General features: G+C 41.5%; 1 protein-coding gene across 1 annotated transcript in view; it reads left to right on the top strand.

The window, feature by feature from the left end:
- Positions 1–10885, top strand: part of ADAMTS3 (ADAM metallopeptidase with thrombospondin type 1 motif 3) — a 252994-nt gene extending 242109 nt beyond the window's left edge. Inside the window, exons 19-22 of the mRNA XM_059669067.1 lie at positions 136–268; positions 2086–2293; positions 4153–4270; positions 8217–10885. Coding sequence (XP_059525050.1) covers positions 136–268; positions 2086–2293; positions 4153–4270; positions 8217–8776 — 1019 coding nt within the window. The 3' untranslated portion in view covers positions 8777–10885. The remainder of the gene's footprint in view (positions 1–135; positions 269–2085; positions 2294–4152; positions 4271–8216) is intronic.
- The last annotated feature ends 683 nt before the right edge of the window (positions 10886–11568 follow it).

An 11568-nucleotide genomic window follows, 5' to 3' on the forward strand; every position in this document is an offset into this window, starting at 1 on the left:
AAAAGAAGTTTCGTTTATTAATTTACTTCTGGACCTTCAGCACCTAGAAAAGTGGCTGGTTTATTGTATGCATTCAGTAAATGTTTGTTGAATGGATAAGTGATTAAATACAAAGAAATGTATCTCCTTTCACAGGTTTCCAGTACACTAAATATGGATGCCGTAGGAAAAGTGACAATAAAATGGTTCATCGCAGCTTCTGTGAAGTCAACAAAAAGCCAAAACCTATTAGAAGAATGTGCAATATTCAAGAGTGTACACATCCACTGTAAGTATTTATTTTAACTGTCATACTCTGAGGACAAAATAGTATGGATTTAAATGTCTTTAGCTCTTTTCAATTTTGGTCAAAGCTAATACATGTATCTGGTTTAAATAGTGAAATCAATTCCCAGGAATTATGTGAAGCTGTGGTTTCCTGCTCTCTACCATATTCGTTCTTCTCAAAAATATATTTTTGTATTTGGTAAAAAATAAATACGTGTAGGCAGCTAGGGTCATCTCACCATTCCATATGTGGGTTTTTACATAACCCCATGTATTCACTATGGTTCCTTTCTCTGTTGTCCGTTGACTGTATCTGCTGTCCACGAGTTAAAAGTCTGATTTAACGTATACAGAAGATTAAAAACAAAAACCTTCTGCTGGGTTAGAGGAGGAGCAGTCACCCAGCGAAGTCAAAAATTAGGAGGCCTCACTGCCTCCAAGTAGACTTTCCATCAGTCCCTGTTTTCAGCCCTGCCATCACCCGCACTTTCACCTGAGGCTGTAAGCTCTCAGTTTCTGAAATTCTGCATCGTCCGTTTATTAGCTCCTACTGCTGACTTAAACATCATTCTTCTTATGTCTACTAACTACTCCCTAGGTTCCAAAATGATCTTGTGGCAGCTTCTTTTCAAATTTTTTTTCTTTTGGCCTCTGTGCTATTTTTCTCATTCGTCGTCATTCTAGGAGTTTCAAGATGGAATAAGGTAACCATAATTGTCTATGATAGGAAGTGTATGTTTCTCAAGTAATTCCTGTCTTCAGATGAGAGTCACTACTGAGGCCTTCAAAATGGGTTGCCAGAATACATTGTACTGCCTATTTGACGAGCTAGAGCTATCTTAAACTGCTAATACCAAAGACTGAAAGGTTTTAGCGTGGTTGTATTTTGGAGCCCCCTATATATGGAAAGAAAAAAACAAATTGCAGAGGAAAAGTAACTTTAGAAAGGCTAAATAGTATGCCTCAATTACATTCTGACAGATTGATGAAGCAGATGGAATCGACAGTCACAGCCCTGGGGAACCTGGTAACCCCATGTAATGGGGAACTCTCTGTAATATTGTACACACAGCTGATTTGGAGGGTACTGCGGGCATTGACATTGACACTAGAATTTGGAAATGTCCCATGGGAAATCTTTTTGAAAAGATTTTGGAAATATTTCTTTCAGGTGCATTCAAGCCCTGGATGGCCACTGCCTTTACATTCTTATCAGACCCATTAAGGACCAACATGAAGAACTGAATTTTCTAAACATAATAGATATGTCAGGCAATCTTCATGGCAATGATTGTAGAAATAAAAGTCATCTCCGAAAATGAAAACTGAATAAATTCATGGTTTCATGGAAAAAGCAGCAGCACCCAAATAAATTTGTGTTAGCAAGCATAGGGTGGATTCCTGTTTTTATAATTTCCTTTCAGATCTTTAACACCATTAGGCAGTGTGGCTGAGAGTGAGTTGGTATTATTTTGTAAACTGCCATCATATCTAAACCTAACCAGGTGTCCTCAAGATGAGTTTCAGAAACCTTCTGTTGGTCATGCTTTAGGAAAGGACAAAGTTTCAGAATCATTGGGAGGCAGAAAAATACTAAGCCATTCAAAAATGGAAGTGTCTGGCCTATCATTGTTAGAAAGTTCTAAGACTTTTTTTAATTGTTCAATGCACCCCTCTCTCTGAAAGTGCCTCCTGTACTACCGTGGGCCCCACTGGGTTGCACGTCACTCGGAGAGCAGGAGAGTCTAGGCTTTCAGGGCAGGGAGGTGCACATTCTACACCCCAGTGACCACCTTCACTTCACCCCCACACCCACAGCTGGATAGCAGAAGAGTGGGAGCATTGCACCAAAACCTGTGGGAGTTCCGGCTACCAGCTTCGCACTGTGCGCTGCCTTCAGCCCCTCCATGATGGCACCAACCGCTCTGTGCATAGCAAGTACTGTGTGGGTGACCGCCCCGAGAGCCGCCGGCCTTGTAACAGAGTGCCCTGCCCAGCCCAGTGGAAAACGGGGCCCTGGAGTGAGGTGGGTGTGTGAGTTCTGCATGCACGTGTATGATAAGATAGGAAGCCTATTTTCATCTGGCTTCAATATCAGGCAGGCCTTGTGTGAATTGAGAAACTTGCATATTTTAAAATCATTAAGCACCTGGAGGTGTTTGAAAATTTAATATTTTATAGCAGTGTTTGCATTTAAGTTTAGTTGGTTGAGGCAAACCATGTCTGGGTGTTTTGTGACATAGAGGAGTCTAAAGGTGACTGATCTTCTGTTTAATACATTTGTTGACTTCACCATCCTTATGGGTTAATTCCAAACCCCTGACACCGAATGCAGGTCCCTGCCCCATTTGGCATCACACTAACCTTTTTTTTAAAATTGAGGTATAATTAACACAACATTATATTAGTTTCAGGTGTACAATGTAAGGATTCGATATCTGTATATATATTGCAAAATGATCACCACAAGAAGTCTTACACTGACTCTTCTTATTTTTTCTTTATTCCAACCCTTTGACTCAGTTTGAGTAAAATTCCCACTATTCCAAAAAGACTGTTCTGGGTAGAGCATCCTACCTTTTGTAGGTCGGCCCTTCCCCCTTGTCCTATCTGCTCATCTCCCTCTCATCTACCAATGCTCATCTCCATGGCACCTTAGGGGTGCTTTGCCCAAAGCCCTTCCTATGCACCCAAAGGCATGTTGTTCATGGCAGACTACTTTAACTCCTGTCCTTGAGTCTGTGCTCACTACTAATCCACCCACTTCTCAAGAACCATGTGCCCTGCTTCCCTGGTACCCAGCCAGAGCCTATGAAAATGATGTTGGTTGGGTGGCTGGCTGACTCAATGTTGGGGTGCCTGAATTGATGTCTTTGATATTTGTAAAGGATCATCATGAGGAGTCATAGGAGAAGAACTTATAGAAGGAAATGGCATCAAAAAGCAGGTAGAAAATGAAGGAGGAAGTGGAGAGCAGGCCCAGGAAGGAAGGACAGGCAAGTGAAGGTGACCCGGACAGACCATGAAGATAACTCATGTTCTTTGCCCCTCGGAGTCCTGGAATGAGACCCCTTCTCTGTAGCTCCTGTCTAGAATAATAGATAAATGTTTCTGAGCATAGTTTTAGAAATGAATTTATGGGAATAGAGCAATGATGGTTTCAAAGAGGTTGAATTAACCAAGGTAACATGTCAGGAAATCCTACCATCTGTAAGGAAGGTGAGAAAATGGGAAGCTCCCTAAAAACAGGCACCACTACTGTTTTAAGAACTACACGAGCCCTAGCTGGTTTGGCTCAGTGGATAGAGTGTTGGCCTGCGAACTGAAAGGTCCCAGGTTCGATTCCGGTCAAGGGCACATGCCCTGGTTGTTTACTTGATCCCCAGTGGGGGACTTGCAGGAGGCAGCTGATCTCTGATTCTCTCTCATCATTGATGTTTCTATCTCTCTCATCACTGATGTTTCTATCTCTCTCTCCCCCTCCCTTCCTCTCTGAAATCAATAAAAATATATTTTTAAAAAATAAGACCTACACGGATATTAACATTATAATGCTAATAGCTCTTTCTTAGCAAATGCTTATTACATGCCAGGCATAATCTTTACATACCTTGTCTCCTTTGCCTTCATTTAGTTCCACAACAATCCTATGAGGCAATTATTATTATCCTAGCTTTTGGAGAAAAAGCCAGGTGCCCAGGCTCGTCAATGATGGAGCCCCATAAACCTAGGATTATCTGTCTCCAAACCACTGTGTAGCACCACCTCCATAGAGAAGGAACTCCAGGGTGTGTGTGTGTGTGTGTATGCGTGAGAGCGCGGGGACAGGAAGAAAGTTGGTCTTGGTGCAATAACTGTCTATAATGGCAGCCTTTGTCTCTGTAGTGCTCTGTGACCTGCGGTGAAGGGACGGAGGTGAGGCAGGTGCTCTGCAGGGCCAGTGACCACTGCGACGGGGACAAGCCCGAGGCCGCCAGAGCCTGTCAGCTGCCTCCCTGTAATGGTAGGTGTGACACTAACTGGTTTCACTGCTCTGACAATGGTTTTTAAGCACCAAAAAGCAGAATTTCCTTTCAGGACAAGCTCTGGAATTTCCATTCGCTTATCAGAAAATAACCAAAGGTAATTAATCTTAAAAAATTAGCCTAAAAAGAATTCCACCCAGGGAATTGTCCTAACCACTGGGGTCAGGGCTGTGTCCTGTACATGTAGAATCTGTCAATATGTGTTTCTAGAAGAGCTGCTTATTGTCTTCTGTGACTTTCTATATAACCTCATATCATTGTAAAAGCATAATATTGTAGAAGGTTTTGAAATGTTTTACTAAAGTTATTCAGTATAGACATGTGGGTGGTAAATGCTATTTATAAAGCTCTTTCCAATATCTGTCCATCTACCTCCATGAACTCCCTGAGGGTGAGTTCTGAATAGACACCTTACACATGCAGAAATCTGCCTGATCTGCTCTCTTGCTAGATTACAAAAGCAGAGTCAGTGTAATTTAAAAATAGACAGTGCTTTGCTGCTGCGAAACAGATAAAATATATATGGGATGGCTTCAGTTTCTGTCACTCTGTCTCCTTTTCTGTGCTGTCTCCGTCCTCTCTGCCTGTTCTGCTGCTTCCCTTCTTCCTGCACACACCTTCTCTTCTCAGCCTCTCTCTCCACCTCCCATCTCATTCTCAGGTCTTCCATACTCTCCTTTATCGCTCTCCCCCGACCCTTTCTCTGCCACATGTGCCTGTGCCTCTTCCCAGTCTCACATTCTCTCCCTTCTATCCTCTCCTTACCCTCCCTCCACCACAAACTTACTCTTAAACGCAATTCTACTAAGTCTGTGCCTAATATAACTGTGGGCACTGTTCAGACCTACTAGTGAGGCTTGGGACTAAAGAAGTTGCCTTTTTAATGGCCTGCGACAACATATATTGCTTGAATATTGATGTGTGCTAAATGGCTTATTTTTTCAAGAAAATTTGCAAAGCACTGTTTTATCAAATGTCTTATTATTTTTTTTTGAAGAAATTTCAGGCTTCAAGTCTTGTAAACCTTATAAACTATTTCATTATACATTTTCATTTGAAATGTGTAGTGGTATGAACAAGAATGACCATGAGGGGGAGACAAAGAACTTGAATTCAATCATTTTTCTCTGGAAAGTATATTTGAAAGTTCAAAACACAACATCAGATCCAGAGAAGACACTTTACTCAGAAGCTATAAAGTTGAGTTGCCCTAATATTTTATTTTTTATGTAGGCATTACCTCCAGGAGGCTAAACACTTTGTGAGTAAGCTTTGCTGATGTTAATAGAGCTATATATTTCTATAAATAGGCCTAATTATCAGCAAGAATACACTTGATTCTCTTCCTTTTTAGCTAAAAGAAAATGTTTTTATTATAAAACCGAGGTACTGATGGGAGGACATCACTATGTTATGTTAGTGATTCCACATCCTTTTAGCTTCTCTCTTGCTCTGAAATGTAGAATTCTAAAAGGCCACCTATTTCTACCATATATCAATGGAGTAAGTAACACGTCCCTTCAGAGTCTCAAGCTGCAATTAGAATCAAATGGCCTTTTGAGACCCTGTGTAAAACGGTTTTTTCTGAACTCCATAGAATGATCTGGGCATGAAGTGAGAAGGCTAAAAAAACGTTCTTAATTTTAATAATTTTGTCATATGAATCCTTTTCTAAGCCCCATTTTTGATTATACTATTTATGGCTGCCATTAAGCCCTTCCCATCTATCCCAAGGCAAATTACCCATGAAATTAATATATTCCTTTGTTCTCATTTCCCCCCAGAATATCTCTGCCCTTTCCCTCTTCCATATAGAAGCATATTCGGGCCATAATTAGACCCAGGCTGTGTACCTGTCCCTGCAATGCCAAGCTGCTCACACTTAGACACAGCAGACCCGTATGTGGTCTCCTTCTTTAACTCAAAGAGAATAGAGCACTTCGAGCTGGGCCACATAATTTAGAAGGTTTCAAAGACTTGGAGCCAGAATGAGGGTGATGGAGGTCAGGAGTCAATGGGAAGAGAGAGCACAGGGTCAGCTAAGGTCCATTATCCTAGGACCTAGAGGCTTAATTACACATGAAGAAGAAATTATCTTCCTTATCCTATACAGTAAAAGCCTAATATGCTTAGTGTCCGGTCGTCCATTCAACCAATCAAAGCATAATATGCTAATGATATAGTAAGGCTGCTCAGCCGCTTGCTATGACGTACACTGACCACCAGGGACAGATGCTCTGACCAGTAAGTTATCTTGCTGCTGGGACCAAGCCGATTGGGACTGAGCAAGACAGACCAGACATGCCCTGGAGCCCTTCCACGGTTCCTCCCCGGCTGTCCAACCTTCCACATCCCTCCCTGGTCATGCACCGGTGGGGTCCCTCAGCCTGGCCTGTGCCCTCTCACAATCCGGGACCCCTCGGGGGATGTCGGAGAGCTGGTTTTGGCCTGATCCCACAGGCCAGGTCGAGGGACCCCACTGGTGCACAAATTTGTGCCCTGGGCCTCTAATCCTATCTAATAAAGAGGAAATATGCTAATTGACTCTCACGCTGTTGCAAAGATGGCATCACCCACAGCCAATAAGGAGGGAATATGCTAATTGACTATCCCACCTTCAAAGATGGCAGCGCCTACAGCCAATAAGGATGGAATATTGCTAATTGCCTGCCCTCAAAGATGGAGGCACCCACAGCCACAAGGTGGTGGGGCCCAGTCCCCTTAGCCCCACCAGGGTGGCAGCCATGTGGCTGATCCATGGGCCTGCCTCTGGAGACCCCCAGTCCCCTCAGCCCCCCAACCACCTAGGCCCGAGGCTCAGGCAAGCCTCGGATGGCGGCTGCCCAGCCGCCCATGGCTGCCCAAGGCTCAGGTAACCAGGGCCGGCCGAGGCTTGCGCTGCCGGCAGTGACAGCAGCAGAGGTGTGATGGGGCTTTGCCTTCCCCTGATTGCCGAGTCAGTCGTCTCCCACCTCTGAGGGCTCCAGGACTGTGAGAGGGGGCAGGCCAGGCTGAATGACCCCCCCCCCCCCCGCCAGTGAATGAATTTTCATGCACCAGGCCTCTAGTTTTAAGATAATAGGAATAGAAAAAGTCATTTACATATGATGAGGAATTGATATTTGAGGTGAAACCTCATTAAGGTGATTCTCAGGCATTCAGAACGTAATTAGCAGATTACTTTAGCTAATAGAGAATACTCAACCATCATACTATATGGTAGATTTGTAAATGTCAGGCAAATATAAGTCATTCCACAGTTTGGGACGTGGACATGGTTCTGTAACTCTAGTAAGTAATTTATCATTTCTAATACATAATAAATAAAGGTGGTATTTTTAGCTCTCCTGTTGGCCTTGCCAACTGACCCCTTTTTCGTTCTTTTTTTCTTTTTATTGACCTTTTTTGTTCTTTTTCAAACTTCAGAAAAAAAAAGATTCTTTGACAAGTTATATGGCAGGTTCCTTACTTAACAATATAGTATTAGCCAATATACATCTAATTAAAACATTATCTCAGTTTTTTCTTTGGTAATATATTTTTAAGATTTAATTTGTTTTAACAGGTCTTGAGTATATATTTTTATTTTAAATTTAATATAGAGGCGACTCTATATTATAAAATAAATCAGATGCTTCTTTATATCCTAAAAATATATGTGGTAAAAGTAATCCTATTTTCTCATTAGAAAATCAGATATATGTTCCTAGTGAGAACAAAAAAATACCCTTGCTCTGAAGGCTCCTGCTGGAGATATTAAAATGGAGGAAAACCCAAATGCTTTGCACATAAAGAACTACTTACTGCATTGAATTCATCCTCATGCTGATATCTGTAATGTAAAGGTTCCTTTGAACAACTCCCATCAATGTCTGGTTTTACTTAAATCTTTTGTAAATTCATAAAAATTTGTACTTTTTGCAGATGAGCCATGTTTGGGAGATAAATCCATATTCTGTCAAATGGAGGTGCTGGCGCGGTACTGCTCCATCCCAGGTTATAACAAGTTGTGCTGTGAGTCCTGCAGCAAACGCAGCAGCACCCTGCCACCACCCTTCCTTCCTGAAGCTGCTGAAACTCGTGATGAAGTTATCTTTAACCCCAGTGACCTCCCTGGATCCCTAGTGATGCCTACATCTTTGGTTCCTTACTATTCAGAGACTCCTGCTGAGAGGAAGAAATCTTTGAGTAGGATGTCTTCAGCAGGAGGTCCAAATGGATATGCTACTCTCAGGCCAAACAGTAAACCCGATGGTGCTAACTTACCCCAGAGGAGAGCTCAGCGAGCAGGAAGTAAGCCTGTGGGACAGGTCTCCCCTGCCACCAGGAGTGGACACCTCACGTCATCCTCACAAACCGCTGCTGCCCCCTTCCCTGCAGTCCATGATTCAACAGGTGCTTCTTCTCAGGCAAGAACCTCAAAGAAAGAGGAAAAGATTAATGACAATAGACATCCGCTAAGGTCGCCCACCTTGGAAAGATGAAAAGGTGAACCTAAAAGGCTAGAAATCAGAGGAAAGCCTGGCCAAGCTCCCTCTCCCAGTGGTGCATACAGCTTGTTTAAAGTGGTCATCTCCATACATTGCCAACTCATTTTACCTGTAAATGGAAGAGCAAAAGTGCTGGTTCACTTTCTAGTTGCTTTCCTCCTTTTTTTGTTCTGCATTGACTCATTACCAGAATTCATTGGAAGAAGGCACCAAAGAATATTAACAGAAGGAAAGTGGCTAAGTATATTGGTCACTCTCTACAGCAGAAAAGGGACTGGAGCCATTTGTGCATATCAGCTGATTTTTTGCTTTAAAAGTTATAGTAAAAAGGAGGTGCCAACGGTTTACACCTTAACAAAATATTTTGGAAATGGAGCAAAGAATTTGTAGACTTGTATTTCTATTTATCTATATTAGAAATATTGTATGAGCAAATTTGCAGCTGTTGTGTAAATACTGTATATTGCAGAAATCAGTATTATTTTAAGAGATGTGTTCTCAAATGATTGTTTACTATATTACATTTCTGGATGTTCTAGGTGCTTGTCATTGAGTATTGCCTATTTGACATTTTTTGGGCTGATATTCAAAGCAGAATGTTACAAAGAAGAAGTTAGAATTGCAGCTACTGACAATACCAAGGGTTTTATTTAATCAACAGTGTGATGCTTAAGTTACAGAAAAGAAAAAAAAAAACAGGTAAGCTGCAGATATACAGATTTCAGCTTACCTATTACTTTCCATCCTTTAATAAAAAGAAATGGACTGTGGTCACAGGGAACAGACCAGTCAATGAACCTGTGCAATAAAAAAATGGAAACTTCTTACCAGGACCTCAATAGGCACCACTGAAGTGTCCTATGTTTTTAAGTTGTGTGTTTTTTGTTTTTTTTTCCCATTGTTGACACATCCAAGAAAAAGCATACTCAGTGTACTGTAATAATAACAAAGGAATATGTATTGAGATAATTTGTATGTTGGTAGCTGAACTAGAATTTATACTCAAGTATAGTAGGGCTTTGGAAGCAGGTTCTAAAAAGCATTTGTCAATGGTTGCAATATTTATTTTCTGCATGGTTCACACACCCAAATGTTCACAACCACAATGCATCTGACTGCAATAATGTGCTAGTAATTTATGCCAGTGGTCACCTTACTCACAGTGAAGCCAGAAATGCTCTCTCCAGGGAGTAGATGTAAAGTACTTGTATATAGAATTCAGAACTGAAGATATTTATTAAAAGTTGATTTTTTCCTTGATAGTATTTTTATGTACTAAATATTTACACTAATAGCAATGACATATTTTGGCAAACTAGAGAGACATATTAGAGATGCATGCTTTGTGCTGTGCCTACGGGAGAAACTTAAGCAAACAACAACAGCCAAATCAAAGAGCTAAAGCTGAATAAATTTGATGTGATGCAACCATTTGCATCTTTAAAGTAGTTGAAATGAAGTTGATTTGTTCCCCTTCAATGAAACAAAATATATGGACTTAGCTTTTTTTGAAATAGTGAATTAGAAACATTTTTTTTAAAAAAGTATGTGAAAGAGATATGCACTTCATGAATTATACTTCAAAGAATAAAGAAATATGCATGTCACCATAATGGTTTCGAGGTCAGTTTCTGAACTGTTTAAATGTATTATGCATGCTAACATGAAGACATGTTAACCTTCAAAGCACAGGATGTGCAAGGACTTTTGCATTTGAACCATGATAAACTAACAGCTTCACCTATTGACTCTATACCTCCAAGGAATCGCTGCTACTTTGTGCAAGACTTTTGAAAGTCAAATGAGTTAGGTGAATTCCAGATCATAAAATAATCCCGAGCCTCAAGTAAAGGTCATTCCCCACCCCCCAAAATGAATTCTCTCTAGTTTGCTTGCATGTGTATACATCTGGTCCATAGGAGAGTTTAAAGATGGTCACACACATACACCTCCCATAAAGATGTACACATTCGTTATACTTCTGATCTTTGAGCTTCCTTTTCTACTAAGCTAAACATTCTTTTTTTTTTTATCAAAGTGTACACTACTGATGCTGTTTGTTGTATTGGGAGCACGTAGAAATAAAAATGTTAATAAAATATAGATCTGGCTCCATTGAGGTTTTTATCATTGGATTCATCACTGAGTAATGAAAAAGTTCTCTTTCCACCTACAAAGTGAAATAGCATCAAATCCATTTGCTATTGGACTTTCTCTAAACTGTTCAAATGGAGTGACAGTGTCTCCTAGTCTCACATCAGGGTGTATCATAATATACTTTAAAAATAAAAATTTAAAAAACAAGATTTTATGGGGTGTGGCTTAAGTTCATTCCACAGAATTATGAAGAGGCAGAGAGAAAACGATGATAATACTAATATATATATATATATCCATCCTATATAATAAAAGGGTAATATGCAAATTGACCCTAACAGCAGAGCAACTGGGAATCAGTGGTCACTATGACACACACTGACCACCAGGGAGCAGACTCTCAATGCAGGAGCTGCCCCGTGGTGGTCAGTGTGTTCCCACAGGGGGAGCTCTGCTCAGCCACAAGCCTGGCTGACGGCTGCCAGTACAGCGGTGGTGGTGGGAGCCTCTCCCGCCTCCTCAGCAGTGCTAAGGATGTCCAACTGCTGCTAGGCGTATTCCCCGCTTGCAAGTGAACATCCCCCGAGGGCTCCCAGGCTGCCAAAGGAATGTCTGACTGCCAGCTTAGGCCCAATCCCCCTGGGGAGCGGGCCGAGGCCAGCAGGTGGTCATTCCTCGAGGGGTCCCAG

This window comes from Myotis daubentonii, chromosome 1, assembly GCF_963259705.1.
Source record: "Myotis daubentonii chromosome 1, mMyoDau2.1, whole genome shotgun sequence".
In the NCBI taxonomy this organism is placed as follows: Eukaryota; Metazoa; Chordata; class Mammalia; order Chiroptera; family Vespertilionidae; genus Myotis; species Myotis daubentonii.